Source organism: Morone saxatilis, unplaced genomic scaffold, assembly GCF_004916995.1.
Source record: "Morone saxatilis isolate NCDOM2014 unplaced genomic scaffold, NCSU_SB_2.0 Contig0, whole genome shotgun sequence".
NCBI classification, from domain to species: Eukaryota; Metazoa; Chordata; class Actinopteri; family Moronidae; genus Morone; species Morone saxatilis.
The window spans coordinates 6,609,607-6,629,254 of NW_023339650.1; the positions used below are offsets into that span (position 1 = coordinate 6,609,607).

Below are 19,648 nucleotides of genomic sequence, written 5' to 3' on the forward strand. Positions count from 1 at the left end.
GCCTGAGAAATGATGAAATGATCCATTCTGCTTCCTGTACTTTAATCCATATAATCTGGCTTCCTTCAATACATGATTTTTTTTAAATAGTTGAGAATCATCCATGATCAAACATACATTTCTTCTTGTGTATTTTTAGATTGCAGCCAACTTACAGTCACGACTGGCGAGGTCATCTTTTGATAAAAACTGGTGCGTTGATGTCAAAAATAAGGATGTTTATCTGACACCACATTTGAATGAAATATTGTGTTAAAGTATTATGTGTGTTGGAATATTGGATGAGATAATGTTGGCAATCTGCTGTAATAAGCTTTCAGAGTGTAGCTGAGAAGCCTCACATGGAGTGTGCGGTGGAGATGGTCCTGCCTCTGGTGTCCAATCCGGGCCACGTCTGCGTAACAGACGAAAGCCTCTACTTCCAGCCCCTCAATGGATATCCGGTGAGCTGCCTAATCTGAGCGGACACACTGAGCCCCCTCACTCAGAGCGCTTCTGTTATTGACCTGAGGCTGTCATTTTATATGGCTTGTCATTTCAGGAACAGGTGATTCAAATCAAACTCCACAGAGTCAGGAGAATCTACAAAAGGCGGCATGGACTCAGACCACTGGTGAGTACAACCAGTCACTGAATAATGATGTGACTTTCCGCATGTATGGTCATTAGCTTTACACACATTAGCTGCCACTGCAGTTTACTATACAAGTAAGGTAATTACATGTGTTTGCGTGCACGTCTCTCCTCACCCAGGGTCTTGAGGTGTTCTGCACTGAGAATGATTTCTGCTCTGACATCTACCTGAAGTTTTACAACACAGCTGACAGAGATGAGGTGTACTACTACATCGCCACGTTCTTGGGTGAGAAAATGAAAATGAAAGACTTCATATAGACTAAACAAATCCAGGCTTTTTCTCCTGTCGTTTTTGTTACTCCCACCTCCACCCCAATGGCAACCAAGGCTGTAGTTACTTGTTTGTGCAAAGCAATACGGTTACACAAACTATATTATTACTATACAAAGCACATCATTATAGTAGCTTTTTCCTGTTCCCAATTTTAATATAAAATTGTGACAATTTCCATTTAAACAGTTGTCTGTTTCGAATTTCAAAACAAGGTCAATAGTATCAAAGTCTTATGAATGTCTCTATGTGTTCTGCTTTTCCTACTTCACTAAAAACTCCAATGTGATGGAAATATAAGAAAAAATAAAAGGTGTTCTTGGCTTAATGGCAGTAACATATAAAAACATGACAGGACAACGCAAATAAACTGTCAGCATTGATCCAAAGTATTGGCATTCGCCTGTTTAAACCAATATTGGTGAAACCCTGTAACACACGACTGACCTAACCTTTTGCTCCTTGTTCAGAGAACCACATGACGGAGCACACAGCGGAGAGCTACATGCTGCAGTGGCAGCGCGGCCATCTGAGCAACTACCAGTATCTCCTCCACCTCAACAACCTGGCTGACCGCAGCTGCAACGACCTCTCCCAGTACCCCGTCTTCCCCTGGGTCCTCGAAGACTACAGCAGCGCGCAGTTGGGTGGGTCCACAGCAAAGAACTGCACACAGATTAATACATACAGCAATACGCTACTGCAGAGGCCTAAAATGATGTGCTGTGATGCAGTGACTGATGTTGTGTGTTTGTGTTTTCCCAGATATGACAAATGCTGCCACATTCAGAGACCTGAGCAAACCTGTGGGAGCGCTCAATAAAGAGCGACTGGAGAGACTGCTGGTGAGACCCTGCTGCATCTGTTACACTGAAATGAAATCAGACAGTACTGCTCAAGTTTGGTTTTTAGACATAATCCATTGGCTACTTCCTAAATTGAACCTTAACATGGGCAAAAATGTTTCTATAGTGAGTATCTCCAATCAGGTCCTCAGTAACCAGGTTTGTCCTGTTCACAGGCTCGCTACAGAGGCATGCCTGAACCTGCCTTCATGTACGGCAGTCACTACTCCTCTCCAGGCTACGTCCTTTTTTACCTGGTTAGAGTCGGTATGTCACACACTTCCGCATTAAGGCTACAGCATGTGTGGAACCACAGTGAACACAGCCTTCATTCAGGGTGTTTTATGCACAGTCAACAACTGCTCAACCAAACAGTCGGTGTTTGTCTACATGCCTGTCTGCGCTGTAAAAATACTGTCACGGTTTGCTGGAAACTCAATTCAAATTTTAGGGGAACAGAGGTAAATGATACTTGTTCAAGTCAAAGAGGAAACGTTTCCTCAAAAACAAAACAAATAAATCAGGATTTTGACAGAAATGTTTCCATTTTCCATGATTTCCAAATACTTGTCTTTAAAAACATATCATGCTTTAGATTTAATTTAATTTCCAGCCTAAACTAACAGAGATAAATAAAAGTAATTAATCAAATAGCCTTTTCTTGGTTTACTTTTTAATTTCTGCATCAGCTTTTTTCACACTACAATCTACAGCCATTTAGAGACTAATTACACAAACAGCAAGTTCAGCCATTTCTATTGCAGTTGTATTCCGGGCCTTAAGGTCTGTTGATATGTAACTGCCTTTATTGCTTCTATTGAAAACTGAAACTGAATGTTTTGATGTTTTGTTAATGCTTACTGTGTTCTCCTCCGCAGCTCCAGAGCACATGCTGTGTCTCCAAAATGGCCGTTATGACCATGCAGATCGCATGTTTAATAGGTACGTTATAAGCATACATGGCTGGATTTCATCAATGACAAATCAGTGATGTAACACCGATTTTACTTCTCATTTATTGGTGTTTAAAGGTCCAGTGTGTAACATTTAGTATCTATTGGCAGAAATAGAACATAATATTCACCGGTATGTTTTCATTAGTGTACAATGACCTGAAAATACGTATCATTGTGTTTTCATTACCTCAGAATGAGCTTCTTTCATCGACAGGGGGACAGGGTCCTCTTGTACAGAGGCCGCCATGTTGAACCGCCTGCCCAGGCAAACTAAACACTGGCTTTAGATATGGCCTTTGCATTTTTTGTAAGTTTTGTGGCCACCATAGTTTCCCTTACCATAGTGTCTCACGGGAGGGTGAGTTGAGGGCATTGTAATCTTCAACTGCACCACTAGATGCCGCTAGATCCTCCACACTGGACCTTTTTAAATAGTGACTGACTCTATACAATTTTTTTGTGACAGTTTAAGAAAAGTCGGAAAAAACACACAACATGAAAAACCGTAAATTATAGCAAATATAACTTTATAGCATAAATTACATGATAGATTGTATAATTAAAGGTTGTATTTTCAGCTTTAAAATATTGAAAGTATGATTTTCGTTGGTATTTACTGACCTTTACTGATTTCTTACAGCATAGGTGAAACATGGAAAAACTGCTTAGAGGGGGCAACTGACTTCAAAGAGGTAAGATATGAATCTGTTATATATTATGTGAGTTAGACACTAAGGGCCATATTCACCATGTATTTTCCTAGAAGTTAGGAGTTTGTGCTATCAATGGTAATAGGTGTAAAATCATCCACACTGCTGATCAGACTCTCTCCCTCATGGTTTCAGCCTGGCAAAGCAGTGTTTTGAGTGTATTAATATGATTTCTGTAGAACTGTGTGTTTCATGACATATTGCCTGCCGTGTATGTGTTTCCTACGATGCAGCTGATTCCAGATTTTTACGGGGACGACCCCAGCTTCCTGGAAAACAAACTGAATCTTGATTTGGGCAGAAAGCAGAATGGAAGCTTAGTTGGGGATGTTGTTCTCCCACCGTGGGCCTCAGGTAACTTCAGATTGACCGTCTGATCTTATTATACATGTAAACTCCCAGGTATCATTTCCTTCTTCTCTTTATGGGCTGAACCTCCCCACACCAGCATCTTGTCATACCCTTGTCACTGTGCTGTTATAATAATATTACTAAATACTTTCACACTTCCTCTATCCTCTGCCATGACTCTAGATGCCAGTGATTTTCTGCAAAAGCACAAGACAGCACTGGAGAGTCAGTATGTGTCGGAGCACCTTCATGAGTGGATTGACCTGGTGTTTGGCTTTAAACAGAGAGGCAGTGAAGCTATCGCAGCCCATAATGGTAAAACTACCAGCAGCTGTTTTCAACATCAAACCCACCAAAACTGGACAAAGACTAATATTTATCTCACTGTCTTTCAGTGTTTCACCCACTGACCTATGAAGGTGGCATTGACTGCGACAGGTATCAAAGAAAATCCCTCACAGATGATTATTAAAGATATTTAACACTATGTTGCGTAACTAACCTTCCATTTCTCTGGGAAGCATCGAGGACCCTGACCAGAGAATCGCCATGCTGACACAGATCCTGGAGTTCGGCCAGACGCCCAAACAGCTGTTCACCACCCCGCACCCTCAGCGGATCACGCCGAGGTTTCACAACATGACCCGAAGCTCCAGCGTCAACTCACCACTCAGTGAACTGTCTTCAGGTAGAAACACACTCACAGTTAAAAGCAGTTTTGCGTGTTGGCACCTCTTATTGGCAGCGAAAGAGGATGCTCGTTCTGTTATAATAATAGCCAGCTGCACACAGTCACTGTCACTGATGGTGCCGATGATGATTCACACCTGTAAAGGAAAGAAAACAAATGGTGTGAGTTGTCCATGACGGCAGTTTTGGAGCAAAAAAAGTAATAGTCAGAAATAATTGAATCTGCCCCAAACGCTGATTTATTTTATTTCTAGTGATTAATTGCATAATAGTTCATTGACAGAATCTAACACATCCGGGTGTCACTTTAGTTTTCCCTGCAGCAGTTATCTCTTTGTTGTTTTGCAGCCTCTCAGAGCGAGGACTCGTCCTTTGAGGACCTGACTGAGGAGAGCAGGAAGTTAGCCTGGACAAACATGGGAAATCTGAAACTCCTCTCCAGCCACAAGATCCATAAAGAGTAAGTCGGGAGGCATCCAGCTGGCTACAGTAATGACAGAGTACAAATATAATTGCATTGCGAGTCCATGAGCTGAAATGAAAGCTCTGGTTAAAATATGAGGAAGTGCATGCAAAGCTAGAAGGTGGCAGGCAGCTGAGTTGTGAAAATAGTAACTTACTATTAAAATGAATTGGTGGGGCTTTTCAGCTGAGGGCAGGTGGCTGCTGTAAAACTACTTTCTCCAGTTTCCAAATATAAAAATGTGTTTTGTCACATTTCTAAACTGCAATTATCAAGCATTTTAAAGTCCTCTTACAACTGGATTCTTGTCTCAGTTTTGTAATATTTAATAATAATTGAAATAGCACCACTGCTACATTAATTACAGTCCTCCCTTCACATCTATGTTCCAGATATGTATGCAACCGTGTAACCGTGTCTTTCTGTTGCAGGGCTGTGACGGGCATTGCTGTGACACGAGATGGAGCAGCTATTTTCTCCACCTCCCAAGGTCTGGAAAATATCTTCATATGTCTAATCAGAGACAAATATCGATTATTGTAGAGATCAAAAGACAGGCACTGACTCTGTGAAGGAATTTTGTGCAATAAAATGTATGTAAAATATAATTGAAGCCCCAGTTGATTTCAGAACCGCTGTGCGCTGTTACCCAAGTTATCATCAAGCAGCAAAATGTATCACAGAGCAGGGAGCCTCTTTATAGTCAGGCCTGTCTCATAATGCATTATTTGTAATGCCATTGTGTGATGTGATTTTGTGTGTGCCAGAGATATGTGTTTAACAGCATGGTCACTTCTGCCTCTAGTGGCCCTCTGGGGTTCTTCTATTACCATAATGGTGCAAAATGATGTCACCACAGTAAGAATCTCACACAGGAATGAACCAGTAAAGCAAGAAATGCTCACACACAGCACAGCACTAGAAGTTACAATCAGTTTTGCCTTCAGAAGCTGTAAGATGTACGTCATTGTATTCTGTATTACTCATCTTTATGGCTCTTTATTCCAGACTCAACCCTTAAAATGTATTCCAAAGAGTTGAAGGACTTCCAGAGAAGCATGTCCTTCTCTAACATGGTATGCAGCTGCATTTCACCTTCTCCGTAGTCTTCCTCATGTCTTACTGTCTCTAAAAAAATCAACTCTGACTTTTTTTTTCTTTCAGGCACTATCATCATGTTTGATGCTGGCAGACGGTAAAACTGTGGTGTGTTCTTCATGGGACAACAATGTGTATGTATAGTTCTGTATATGTAGACGTTTGGTTTACAGACAGATTTTCATGACTTCACACCGACCTACGTGTTTCTCTCCCCTCAGTTATTTCTACTCCATCCCATACGGCCGGCGGCAGGACACGCTGATGGGTCATGATGATGCCGTCAGTGAAATGTGTTGGTTTGATGACCAGCTGTACACAGCATCCTGGGATTCCACCGTCAAGGTAAAAGCACTTTAATGAGGCGACGCTATAGTATGATGCCTAAGTTGAGGGTCATACAGACAGATGTGGTGCATGTATTTGTTTTTACGGGGTATGTAGTTGTCTAATTGAGAGGGGAGAGTTGCAGATGATTATTGTTTATTCCACAGGTCTGGCAGTGTGCCTCTGATGGCTCATCCAGTCACAAGAGATCCCAGTTTCAGTTACTGGCTGAGTTGGAACATGATGCTGGGGTGAGTGAGAAGGCTGACTGTATGTTACATGAGTGGGCTGCTTTTAAGGTTGCATCTAGAGCTGCAATGATTAGTCGACCGGAAAATAACGGCCAAGGCATTTTGCATGCCATAATAGAGAAAAGTATGTTTTCAGCCAACTATGGAGATATCAGGATGAATATTTTGGGACTGACAGAACAAGACGTTTAAAGACATCACCTGTGACTTTGAGAAACGGGGAGGGACATTTTTCACTATTTTCTGACACTTTATTGACCAAACAATACATTTATTAATCTAGAAAATAATCATTAGTTGAGCCCTAGTTGCCATTGTCAATCTATGAAATATGTGTATTTAAAGCATGTACAAACATGTGGAGTTTATATTTCATTGATTTAATTCATACAGAGGAAATGGGACCTCTAAATTGTCACGAATAAATCTAAATCTTTATTATCAGAGTGGGAAAAGTTTATTTTCTCTATATGGAATAATCATAATGCTGTGCATGTTTTTTTTAACAAATATACTTAAAGGTTAAAACCCTCCTTAAAAACCTTGAAACCTTCAAAGATAAACATGTTTGTCAAACACTGAAAAGGAGTGTCAGCTCCAACTTGTTTTCTTTCTGTAATATTACCTCTCTGACACCTGCGTACAGGTGAACACCATTGGTCTGAATCCAGCGGGGACTCTGCTGGTGTCCGGCTGTAAAGATGGGGCCGTCACCATCTGGGACACCAGCAGCTACACAATACTGCAGCAAGTCCACTGCCACACTGGGACCATCCACCACATGGCCTTTAGTCCTGGTACGTGTCAAACCAGCCAATATGGCACTTTGAGTGTAAAGCTCTAACTTACATATACTGCAGACAATCCAGCATTATGTGAAAATGCTTGTGTGTGTAATCTATGGTCCACCATCTAAAGTACAATGCATAGTATTATACAAACTTCCCTTTTCCTCTTGGTTTATTCTGAAAGGTTACCAGTCCTATTAGGGGCTTCTTGAATGGTTTATCTGCCTTTCAGTCAGCACAATAGAAATGTTGCCTTCAGGGGTCAGTACAGCACAGTAATTGGTTCTGCATTTCTTTTTAAGCACCTTTTATAGTTTTGCACCTGCAAACCACTTTTACACACTGCACTGAAGTGGCAGCTGTTTGATTTGTTTTGCTCTGTACTATACTGCAGAAAAGAGAGCAACTTGGTTATGAAACACCACAGAAGTAAATGTAGGCATATACTGGCAACGCTGTTTACTCCATTATACCTCATAGACTTTATTGTCCTGGCATTTGGCTGTACTGTATAACTTTGTCTGTTAGCCTTATAAAAACCTGGCACAGTACTGTATACTAGTTGGGCATTTAGTAGTTTCAAGGCTGAATTTAAGAAATGACCTCTGTGGCTCTGAATGTGCATTGGAAAGATCTAAACAAACTAACAAATTGTTCCTGTGTTGGAAGAGCAAATATTGACAGATGCATGTTAAATCAAACCAACCACTGTAACATATAAACTCCTGACAGACTACTTTAAAGCAGTCACTCTGGTTTCTGCATCCTCAGACAGCCGACACGTTCTCAGTGTTGGTGCCGACTGCTGTATGAAGGTTACTGACGTCCAGACGGGAATGGTGATCTCATCAGTGAAAGCCGAGGAGGAGCAAAGGTGAGATACACTGAGAACAAAAGGGGCAGATTACTGTTTAAAGCCAAAAGTGTCATAAATCTTTTAAAAATCATTTTCAAAACTAGTTTCTTTGCCCTATAATGTACATGAACTGGATTAGTACTGTGCAATTCTGTGCATTGATAAATTGATCACTTTGTTTTCTATATGCTGTGTGTTAAACTGACTTTCTGCTGAGCACTTAGCCAGAAGCTTTAATTTGGCTCTTAACAACTCTCGGCCGCTGAGCAGAAAGGTTTATATTATTAATTATACTGTAAGTCAAAAGGATTGTGTCTGTGTGGGTCCAGGTGTTTCTGCTGGGACGGGAACTCGGTACTGTGTGGGGGACAGTCTGGTGACCTCCTGCTGTGGGACCTGCTCAGCAACACGGTCACCAAGAGGATCCCTGCACACTCAGGTACAGCTCACCCCGCCCCCACATTCAACAGCTCACCTTGTTAAAACTGTTGGGATTGTGTCTTCTACTGAGTAACAGCAGTATCACATAAAGCATTTTAATTTACCTTTAAAGAAAGATCATTGCAAGAATATATAATTAATAGATTATCATTATGCGTAATGTGCTCATTGTGAAAATGGTCTTTGTTCAGGGGCTGTCACAGCCATGTGGATGAGTGAGCTGTGCAGCACAGTGATCACAGGTGGAGAGGACAGACAGACCATCTACTGGAAGCTCCAGAGTTAAACAGCTCTCTCTGCACAACCATCTGCCGACGGAGATAAAGACTCCCAGTGCAATATATTGGACAATACTGGCCAAGTAACCTGCAGACTATATGACCCAGCTATCAGAGTCATTACAGTACAGTATCACAGAGCAGTTGCAGGGGGATGACGACTTAAATCTCTCCCAACTGTTCTGAATCCAAACAAAAGGTCATATTCAGTCATGTTAGTTCGTATTTATCTGCATATTGAGAGAAAATGTCCAATTGCAGTTTTGTGCATGAGAGCAGGAAACTAAAACAGCCCACGCCTTATTTTTTTCAGCTTGTTCTACATTTGTGTTTTTTTTCTGCCCCATGTTATGTATCATGTTACACTTTTTAAAACTAGCGATCATGTTTCTATAGCTTTATGTGCATTTTATTCTGTCAAGTGGACTTAAAATGTCTGTCAAAAGCTTCAAGCTGCTCAGGTGTTATCATTACCAAATACCATTGATCTCTAAGAGTCATCTTTCCATCGTCTCTTCTTTGTTACTGTTTCCTAGGCCTCAGAGTTCTACAAACTGTTCAGATTTCAACAAAGTATGTCATGCTGTGGTTGAGATAAACAGCAGAGATACATTCATCATTTTCATCATACGGACTGATATGGAGCTGTGAAACCACAGAACACACAACTAGCTGCTTTACCTCGTGAATAATTATAATGGCACAGCATTCATCAAACAAACAAGACTGTAATAAGTGCCTCAAAAAATGGCTGCACGAACATAAAAGAAAAAAGTTCTTAAATTCTCATGTCAAACAGTGGGGGGCACTGTGCAGCTTTCAAAAACAGATGAGTCCAAACTAAAAAGCTCATCTTTCAGTAATAAAACAGAGAACACATCTTGTAGTAAACATCTTAATGTTCTTTAATATGAAATATATTTACATTATTCAAACTTTAAACATCACCTTCAGATTCATCTACTGGCTGGTTAAATTCAACAGACATTTATGTCTCTATTAAGGAATCTATCAAAGTTAACACAGTGAATATTGGATAATAATTTTAGAGACGCCTCCATTCTGATTCTGCAATGTTTTACAACCTCTCACACTTCAGTGAAGCGGTTTAGTAGCATCCCACTCTCGGGTTCTATCCTGCATTTTTCTGTGGACAGAAGACAAAAAAAGACGTTACACTTATACCACTGCCATGATGTGCTGAGATGAGGGAACCCAAAGTAATCCACAGTGTGTCTGTGACCAGCTCTCCCATCACAAATAGTTATCAATGCTCATGAAAATAGATCCGGTGCTTATGTTTTGGCAACTGTAGTGCAAGGCTTATCTGTCAACAACAACTAATAATAATGATAATAAATATATCTGAATGAAGAAGGTCAGTGTACTTTACCTTGGCTTTGCGTAAATTGGCAAACGCTTTGAGTAACTTGGGTGTTGGTGGTTTTGGTCCAAACAGCGCCATACCTTTCGGCTTCTCTTCCTGGGCTTTAGCACCTGGAGGGCCTTTGGCTTTGGTCAGTTTCCTTAACAATCACACACACACACACACAATTCTCAATGGGTGCCATTGCATTTTTTATGTAGTATCACAGGGTTTGACTGGAGGCTTTTGGAGGTTTGTGTTCGGTGTAAAACAGCCACAGTCGCAATAAAACTGCTGCTCGACTACTTGTAAATGACTCACTTTCCCTTTCTGGCCAGAACTTTCTGAGACTCTGGGTAGTGTACAAGGATATCAAACAAGTCCTTCTTCTCCAGGACAAAAAGATTAGCGAAGCCGTGCGCTTTCACGTTAGCAGTGCGCCTGTTTCCTCCATCTTTGGCAGACTGTAGTAAGCTGTGATGAGGACAGAGGCAAAAATAACATTGGTCTCTTGATGGGAGTGTTTGAGTTATATCTGGAAAATGCATGCGATATGTGAAGACGACACTGTTCAGAAAAAAATATTTTGTTTGCAGGATGTAGATTGTCAAGGAGGATCTTTATCATACATCAACATATCATCAGGGGTAGCACTTAAGCTTGCTAGTCCATTATTATATTGTCCTGTATCTTAAAATTTGAGATTTTTTATGTAAAATTAGGTGTTGAAATTAGGTTTAATTAAGCGTTAATAAGATTTAACAACATTTAACTAAATGAAGGATAAATATGTGACTTGTTATTTTACATTCTAGTTATCACAGATCACAACATGCTCCTGCAGACAAACCTGATTTCTCCAAACACACAAGCCAGCCTTCAGTGTGACAAACACAATGCTGTTGTCAGGTCCTCCCACCACCTGCACCGCTCCACCTTTGATGATGTACATCTCCTTACCGATGTCGCCCTGCAGGGAGGGCAGCATCACACTCAAATAATGGAACCCTTTGATACATTATAGGTTATTTGCTTCATGATGGTCACCGAAGTTTATCACACACGCACAAACATATACTCACTTTCTTGACGACAAAGTCTCCAGGTAGATAGATGATAGACTTGAGCCTCAGTAACATGTCCACCAACATCTGCTGGTCACAGCCCTGGAAGAGATAATATCAAGTTAGTTTTCACTGCTGTATTCAGAACTCTATCACATTTTCCAAAACTCGAACTGGGTTGTTAAAGCTCCATTTAGTTTTAATGCGAGCACAACACACTGAATCACCTGGAACAGTGCGATCTTCTGAAAGGTGCTCAGGTTGATGTCCACAGCGATGGCGGTTTTCATCACCAGAGGCATCTTATCCAGCAGCTCGGACTCATCTGGAGGACACATGGACACGCAAATCTCAATTTAAGCTGTTGAAAGCAAAGCAAAGCTCGATCTGTCAAGATTATACAATTGTGATGATGCTGAGAAAAACGTACACACATTCTCCATTTTTCTGTGCTAATGTATTGTGACCTATGAACCTGCTAATCCTAACAGAGTTTTATCAGAGTCAGAGTTTTAGCATCTCATCAGGTATTTTCATTCTCACAAGGAAACATTTCTGGCTTAAAGGTTTCTGAGACTCACCCAGCATGCCCTGAGCGGCCCAGGTGTAGTTGTACCAGGTCCGCACTCTGTTTTGGACCGACTTGGGGATCGAATTGGTATTCATGTAGGCAACACAGCCATCCATTGATGCCCGAAAATATGTCTCACCTGCCGTTGCTGCTCCTATGACATCTCTCATCTGAAAGAAATTAGATAAAGAATACATCAAAATTTGAATTAAAATTACTGAATGAATCTACTGGTCTAATACCCTGTCCTCTTACCTACCTGTCCAATCAAACTGGAGAACACAAAGACGCCAATGAAAAAGTTTAACATCTGAAAGGTAATCTCAAAGGTGGTTACAGGCTCTGGAAGACCCCCGATGTTGATCAGACTGCGGACTGCATAGTAGTAACAACGCAGGTACCTGTGGAAGAAAAATGACATCCTTTAACACTTTAACTGCCCAGATTTTCTGCATTCACTACTCCCTACATTAGTTTACTACATGGTGAGCAGAAAATTGAGATTTCAGATGGATCACTGACAGGTAAAGTGTTGTTTATTTGAAATGAAGTGAACATACCATGGAAACTATTTTCACAGTACATTATATAGTAAATAGGGAGCGATTTACTATGGGGACACTGTGCATGACATTTTCAGCACCATGGACAAAAACACAAAGAGGGACTGGCTTTGAGTGTTTCAGCACACCAGGGAGCACTGACAACAACGGCAACATCTAATTAGTATAAAAGTCGCAAACAACAAGTACATACGCTGAGCCCTTTCCGTCATACACCCATGTAGTTGTTGCAAGACCCTGGTATACTGAGGCAACAAAATATACACAGGCATTGAGATGGAGCATGAAGAGCAGGTAACCTGTGGTGCGAGCCACTCTGCATTATAAAGAGAGCAACATAAAAGACAAACAAAAAAGAAGGATCATATGAAAGTGAACTTATCTGTTTGTGAAATAATGTGAAACTCTGAAACTGTCAACAGGCATATTTTCTGCAGCTGTTCCAAAGACCAACAAACCGTACAGAACATCTAATGACATACATTTAGACACATTGTACTGGATAAAAAAACAGTACGAGTCTGTTCCAGGAGCATTTACCTCCAGATGTAGGCCTTGGCCATGACGTTCTCGAGCCGATCGCTGAACTCAAAGAAGGACTCAATCTAAAACACACAAGGAAACAAGTGTATTCAAACAAAACAAAAATATATTTATTCTCATATGTATATTATATATTTGATATATTTCTCTGTTCTTTCACATTTACATCATGAGTTAAAATGACCAGCCAGCTCATCTGCCTACCCTGATAAAGCGGTTGAGTCTGTAGATGGAGGAGAATTCAAAGTGCAGGCAGAGAAGGTCAAAGGGAAGGATGCTGATTATGTCAGTCTAAAAAAAAGGAATAAAATAAATAAAAATGTATGAAAAAAACAAGTTACACTTCTGTACTTTGGAGGTTACAGTGAGTGGTAGATGTTTGTTAAATCCAGCTGGGACAAACACAGCGGCGGAAGAAGTATTAAGATCCTTTACTTAAGCAAAAGTATCAGTACAACAAAATGATATGATGAAATATTCCATTACAAGTAAACGCCTCAGTAAAAGTAAATAAGTATTATCAGCAACATGAATTACTTGACAGCTTGATGAGATTGTTAATACTGATGCGTAAGTAGTGTTTTCCTGGTTTAGCTGGTTGAAGTGGAGATTATCACGTTATATACAGTTGGCTAGTTTGGTCTTTTCTTGTAACATTTCTCTGTTACAAGAAAAGTTTTGAAATTTGCATATGTATAGATTCTAGAAAGGTAGAAAGAGTAGATTTTAACGTGGAAATGTTAAAACACTTTACTGTTCCAAGCAGACTATTTGTACATCTTGAAACATGTCTGAAGGGGATCTTTAAGTACAGTACTTGAGTAAATATACTTAGTTAATTTCCACCACTGGACATATAATTATATTCTCACCTTAAATCGTGCTGATTTCCGATAATGTACCTTAGTGAGAGTTCTTTCTTTCTGCAGGGGACAGATGGTTTTTGTGAATTACACACAGTATTACAATTCAGGTGGGTTTAAGAACACTTAAAAGTAATTAATAAAGATTCTTCATAATGCTTTGTGACTTACAATAATGTCTCCACCTTTGACAAACTGCAGCCGGGGCTGCCAGATTATGATGTCAATAACATTCACTATGTCACTAAGAATGTCGAAAGCTGCCCAGTAGGGGTTGATAACTTCATTATGGTAAGGGAAGGCCAGCCGGGCGGTGCAAAACCAAACATTGTAGTTGTAGCCCAACGCTACCACGGCCAACCAGGTTATATACCGATAATCTGGAGAGAGAAAGACATGCAGACGTTATGTTTTCCAAGTATTAAATCTGTTTATTATATCCCAGCTGTCACAGTGTGCACCTCACCTAAAGGATCTAGCGTGTTTCCCAGGACCCTGTCCATCTTGCTCTCAACTGGACGCAGGAGCACGTCAATGAAGGCGAAGTTGATGTCCGGGAGAATCTTTGCTTTCTTCCTGGCCTCCTCTGCCAGCCTCTCCTCCTCCGCCTTCTTCTCGGCCTCCAGCCTTTTCTCCTCATCCTTTTTCTTCTTCTCCTCTGCCTTTTTGGCCGCTTCTTCTGCCTTCTTCTTATCCACCTCTTCTTTTGCAATTCGCTCCTCTTCCTTCTTCCTGATGTAGTCCTCCTTCCTCAGGATAGGTGCTGAACAGGCAGAGAGAGAGACAGTGAGTCCGACATCCCTTTGGCCATGTTTGTGTGTTTGTTTTCTGTCTGCGTGTTGGTGTCCATACTTACTGACAGGTGGGGTGATTTCTGGTGACGTGGCGTACGGGTCAATGGCTTTCTCTCTGAGCTCCTCCGTCCGCTCTTTTAACCTCTTGGCGAACTTTCTGAGTGTGTCATCTGTGTAACGAAAGTAGACAACAGGAGGAGGTGGGGCTTCTTCACTGAAAAGCAAAAAAGGAAGGTGAATAAAGGAATACCACAGAAGAGTTGACAGTAAATCAGAGAGGAGGGAGGTGAGAGGGCATCACTGGAGAATAATATTACGTGGTGAGCAGTGAGAGAGGAAGATTTTCAATAAATGGGACAGGTGGGGCAGTGTAGTTGAAATAGAAGAAGTAGCAGATACACAACTCCATATTAGCTCTTTAAGAGGCTACATGGAGAGAATAAGATTTTCGTAAGACCATCAAATCCATGCTATTATCTCTCAAATTAAGATACTGTACATGTGCATAATCTAATAAAAGAATAAATAAAATAAAAAATCACGTGTTCTCAGTCACAAATAACACTAAGCTCCTAATCTTCTTTCCTACTTTAGGAGTCCCAGGCTGTGAGACACAATATGTCCACTCACTGTACGTATTGTAAGGAAAGACAAAACAAATGCAGGGTAAATATGAGTTTATTTTTAGAGTTAGATAGCAACAGCAAAGTCAAATAAACCCCATTAAACCGTGATAGCTCTTATTGTTTAATTGTGCTGGCTTATACCAGATACCTGGAGACTAAAGGCATGAGCAGTTCCTGTAATGGACAGAGTTCAAGCTCCAGGGTCAAGGTATTCTTAGTCAAGTCAAGTTTATTTGCATAGGTATTGATCACTGTTAGATCGCGTCTCAGATAGAAAAACAAAAACAAACATTTGAGTTTAAGTCCTATATGTAAAACCTAAAGTAACTTTTGAAAGCTGGGTGAAATGTGAGGTACACACAGTATATGATGCATTCTTACCCATCAGCCCCCTCTGGATTTTCAGGAGCAGCAGCAGGAGCTGGAGCTGGGGCAGGAGCTGGGGCAGGAGCTGGAAGAATAATATAGCAGCACTCACTTACACAAACACTAACCTTGCCACGCCATGTTTCTACAGCAGACCAGAAGAGACAAACCAAACATTGGCTATAGATCGCTCCTTTTGCATTTGCATCCCAAGTTGTCAAATACAGACGTGAGCAGTGTTCAGTTAGTTACAATTTGCAACTTCACCACTAGATGCCACTAAATCCTACACACTGGGCCTTTAACGTCTTCATTGTCCTCTGCCAGATAACCTAATTTGCCAAGTGATCTGCTTGAAGCCATATTAGCTCAAAACAGACAGACAAAACTGTCAGACAAAAGGAGAAAGAGTATGTGATGTAACAGTATGAAACTACACTGCACAGGTGCGTGCAAGAAAGTACATGTCAGTCAAGGTGCATGGCTTTTAATTTCTGAAAATCATCACTAATAGGCATGCTGACGTGCAACTGAATAATAATTCAGGTCAAATAAAGTCTTCTCACCTGGCTCTTCCTTCTTGGGCTCTTCTTCTTTCTTCACTTCTTCTTTCTTTTCCTCTTTTTTGTCCTCCTCTTTCTTTTCATCATCTTTCTTTTCCTCTTCTTTCTTTTCATCTTTGCTCATTTCACCCTCTTTTTTTGGCTGCTCTTTTTCATCCTTCTTTTCAGGGGGCTTCTCTTCCTGTAAATACACAGTACTGCTAACAATGTGCAGACAACAACCTCTTGAGACAAACAGGACACCATCCACCCAACCTCAGTTCTAAGACTCAACTACTGTGTTGTGTATCTGGCTGAATGCTATACTAAATGCTCAGGCTTCAGTTTTGATATTTGCTATTGATTCAAGTGTGTACCCAACTACCCTTTCAGTCCTTGCTCAGCAGTTTCCCCTTCCTCAAATTTAGCAAAAATATTGCAGGCCCTGCAACACTAACCCCTCCCTCCCAGCTGAAGCTTCAGTGACTGCTCTTCATCAGTGCCATGCTGCTGCAGAGGCTTTCACTGATTCCTGAGTCACCTGCCATGGTTTGCCTCAAAACAACTTGTATGTACTCAGTGTGACAAGTACCAAGGACAGAACCTTTTATTATTAATAAATTAATTTAACGTTTGATATAAAAACTGCTGTTTTGGGAGCATTTCATGATGAATAAGAAAAATGTGCTGAAAAAAATGTTTTTAAAATACCTTCCAGGTCTAGGTCTTTTAGATTTTAGATAATCTAAAGACGGCCGGCCTTACCTTAGCGGGTGGCGCCGGGGTAGAAGGTGGGGTAGCGGCTTGAGCAGGGGGAGGCTCGGGAGCCCCCATCAACTGCTTAAACCTGCTGAACATGGCGGGGCTTTGTGGTGTCTCCTCCTGAAGACTCTCTCCTATGTGGATCTTAGATCCTTAAAAGTATCCTCCACAGTCCTTGTCACACATCCAAACAACAGACTGAGGCAATTTAATTTCTTAGAGCTGTTAATTCCACATGGGCACTCCCCTTTCTACTGGAGCCAACACCAGATCAACTGTCACTGCCACTCGCAGTGTTGACTCCAGTGGAGACCAATAATTTATTGGCAAATAAGCTGCCATAATAATTAATGAAAGTGTGTCATATTAATAATCATCTATCAGATGAAAAGATGGATTACTTCCAGTCACAGCAGGCTGGAGGACGGGATGTGTTTTCATTATTACAAACTGGTAACTGAGTTTATTGAAAACTACTCTCAGTTTTGCGTCTACATTTCACACGGAACTGAGTGCATTTTTCTATATATTAAATCATGGGATTAATTACAAATTAAACAAATGCCATTAAACAATTAATTTACATGCCACATAACTTGTGTCTGTACGGGCTGAAAGTAGCTGCTGTAAAATCAGACTGACGGGGTTATTTCAGTCCCTTCACAAACACACAGTCCACTTTAGATTAACCCTCACAAAGTCCCAGTCTGGCTAAAGGGATTAGTTAGCACCTCTTTCCCTGTAGCCCCTGCTGCACAAAGACAAAGCTGACAGACGGACACACGACTAGCAAACAAACAGGACAGGATGCAACTAGACATAAACTGTAGTTCAATCAGGGAATTATTTATTTAAGCAGATACCAACAGAGATCAAGTCAATCAAATATTATATTGTGAGAATTACTGTTACCAATTGTTACGACAGATAATCTCTGTTAGGCTTTTACAACTACTGGAAAATACAGCCAATATAAGCAGACAAAACAAAAAAACGGCGAATAGGCAGTGAGTGATACAGTAAAACAAGCAGTATGTACAAGTAACTGACATATATAGACAGATTCAACACATGTCATTAATATCTGTGTTGAAATCTCCTTGTTGTCCAAAGTCAGCTAGCGTCTGCCATATAAGACAATATAGAAGGTGTTATTAATTCACTTTAGTGTGTTTTCACATGTTTACATTTAATTTGTAGGGATGTCTTTACAAAGACAACCCCCGCTTGTCTAGTGCTCTGAGCATCTCAAACCAAATGGTAATAACAGAAGCATCTATTTTAAACATCTTCAAATGACAGGGAATACACACTCAGTACAAAAGAGTAGTAAGAGGTTGAAAATAAAACTGTACATTCACTCCCAAAAAGGAGTTATAAAAAGAAAAGCTCACTACGATCCTTCAGTAGCAGTCTGGGAAAAAGAAATACAAAATATGGTATGTTTAGCAGTCAGCTTAACCACAATGGCTTTTATATGACCCCATATAGACGGAAGTGTACGTGCCGTTACCTTAATTTTGTCAATAATTGTTTTGTTCAAGTTTCCACCGAAGGCACGCAGCATTTTGGGTGTGGGCGGTTTGGGGCCAAACAGTGCGAGTCCTTTCTTCTTCTCCTCTTCTACTTTAGCTGCTGCTGGACCCTTCGCCTTCATTAGTTTCCTACACACACAGAAACAGAGAGGCCACTGAGACATCATGAGGAAATGACACTATGTGCAACCTGCTAAGCAGAGGAATATTGAGTCTTAGAGTGGAGAAATGGGGAAAAAACAACAGTAACAACTGTTGATTGCTGTGCAATCTTAGTTTATTAGTTGATTACCAAAGTTGATTGACAGATAATTCATTTTATAGTTTTAGGTCTCAAAAAAAATTAAAAATAATAAATGCTATTCATCAGTTGTATATATTCTTAAATCAAAGACCTTGATAAGTTATTGTGAAGGTGAGTAATTAAATTATAACTATAAATTATTTCACTCACAAACAATCACTTCTCAGCTCTGATGTCTTTAGCATTGTTCAATTTAGATTACCTCCAACCCACAGAGAGAGAAAAGTGTTTTGTTTTAATTTCATTCACACCATTTCTCGCACCACCACCTTCCTGACTTCAGTCAGGGATGGGAATCAAGAACCAAATTGCCCAAACAAGAGATTATCCATCTCCAGACGAATCAGCACTTAAGTCAACCCGTGAGACACTGCTGTGACAGCCGAATGACAGAAACAATACAGCTGTCTGTCTTTAGGCGTCTAACTCACTTGCCCTTCCTGGCCAAAACTTTCTGAGACTCTGGGTAGTGGACCAGGATGTCAAACAGGTCTTTCTTCTCCAGGACGAAGAGGTTAGCAAAGCCATAGGCTTTGACATTAGCTGTCCGCCTGTTCCCTCCATCTTTGGATGACTGCAACAGACTGTGGAAAAAAAGACATTTCATGACTGAAAAATTCCTTGAAAGTGTTCTTTGTTTGTGGATGTGAACAAATCTGCTGATGTTTATCACAGTGGGATAACTTGAGTTTACAATGCTCTATGATTTTTTTCTTCACACTGTGTATTTGGGGCGAACAAATGGAGAGTGTGAACTTAATCCTACCTGATTTCTCCAAACACACAGC

The 19,648-nt window shown here is 40.6% G+C and overlaps 3 protein-coding genes across 3 annotated transcripts in view; 1 reads left to right on the forward strand and 2 right to left on the reverse strand.

Moving 5' to 3' along the window:
- Positions 1–9,409, forward strand: part of nsmaf (neutral sphingomyelinase (N-SMase) activation associated factor) — a 14,637-nt gene extending 5,228 nt beyond the window's left edge. Inside the window, exons 9-31 of the mRNA XM_035654505.1 lie at positions 140–192; positions 314–443; positions 542–613; positions 754–862; positions 1,378–1,554; positions 1,673–1,752; positions 1,929–2,019; positions 2,631–2,694; positions 3,349–3,400; positions 3,652–3,772; positions 3,953–4,084; positions 4,165–4,207; positions 4,291–4,457; positions 4,808–4,919; positions 5,354–5,412; positions 5,931–5,998; positions 6,087–6,154; positions 6,242–6,365; positions 6,515–6,598; positions 7,245–7,395; positions 8,158–8,260; positions 8,572–8,681; positions 8,875–9,409. Of these exons, the coding sequence (XP_035510398.1) occupies positions 140–192; positions 314–443; positions 542–613; positions 754–862; positions 1,378–1,554; positions 1,673–1,752; positions 1,929–2,019; positions 2,631–2,694; positions 3,349–3,400; positions 3,652–3,772; positions 3,953–4,084; positions 4,165–4,207; positions 4,291–4,457; positions 4,808–4,919; positions 5,354–5,412; positions 5,931–5,998; positions 6,087–6,154; positions 6,242–6,365; positions 6,515–6,598; positions 7,245–7,395; positions 8,158–8,260; positions 8,572–8,681; positions 8,875–8,969 (2,265 nt within the window). The 3' untranslated portion in view covers positions 8,970–9,409. The remainder of the gene's footprint in view (positions 1–139; positions 193–313; positions 444–541; positions 614–753; positions 863–1,377; positions 1,555–1,672; positions 1,753–1,928; positions 2,020–2,630; positions 2,695–3,348; positions 3,401–3,651; positions 3,773–3,952; positions 4,085–4,164; positions 4,208–4,290; positions 4,458–4,807; positions 4,920–5,353; positions 5,413–5,930; positions 5,999–6,086; positions 6,155–6,241; positions 6,366–6,514; positions 6,599–7,244; positions 7,396–8,157; positions 8,261–8,571; positions 8,682–8,874) is intronic.
- Positions 9,410–10,093: 684 nt separating this feature from the next.
- cngb3.1 (cyclic nucleotide gated channel subunit beta 3, tandem duplicate 1) lies at positions 10,094–17,111 on the reverse strand. The gene is made up of 18 exons (XM_035654517.1): positions 17,025–17,111; positions 16,284–16,461; positions 15,733–15,802; positions 14,788–14,939; positions 14,398–14,694; positions 14,103–14,311; positions 13,941–13,991; positions 13,273–13,359; positions 13,066–13,130; positions 12,719–12,841; positions 12,222–12,363; positions 11,973–12,132; positions 11,619–11,716; positions 11,410–11,493; positions 11,178–11,297; positions 10,649–10,801; positions 10,355–10,487; positions 10,094–10,108 (listed from the first exon to the last, which is right to left on the reverse strand). The coding sequence occupies exons 1-16, from the start codon at positions 17,091–17,093 to the stop codon at positions 10,757–10,759; spliced, it is 1,950 nt and encodes a 649-aa protein (XP_035510410.1). The 5' UTR covers positions 17,094–17,111; the 3' UTR covers positions 10,094–10,108; positions 10,355–10,487; positions 10,649–10,756.
- A 974-nt stretch (positions 17,112–18,085) lies between these two features.
- The window catches only part of LOC118324266 (cyclic nucleotide-gated cation channel beta-3-like), a 9,364-nt gene continuing 7,801 nt past the window's right edge, over positions 18,086–19,648 (reverse strand). The window contains exons 13-15 of the mRNA XM_035656515.1: positions 19,292–19,444; positions 18,535–18,685; positions 18,086–18,145 (exon numbers count right to left, since the gene is read on the reverse strand). Of these exons, the coding sequence (XP_035512408.1) occupies positions 18,086–18,145; positions 18,535–18,685; positions 19,292–19,444 (364 nt within the window). The remainder of the gene's footprint in view (positions 18,146–18,534; positions 18,686–19,291; positions 19,445–19,648) is intronic.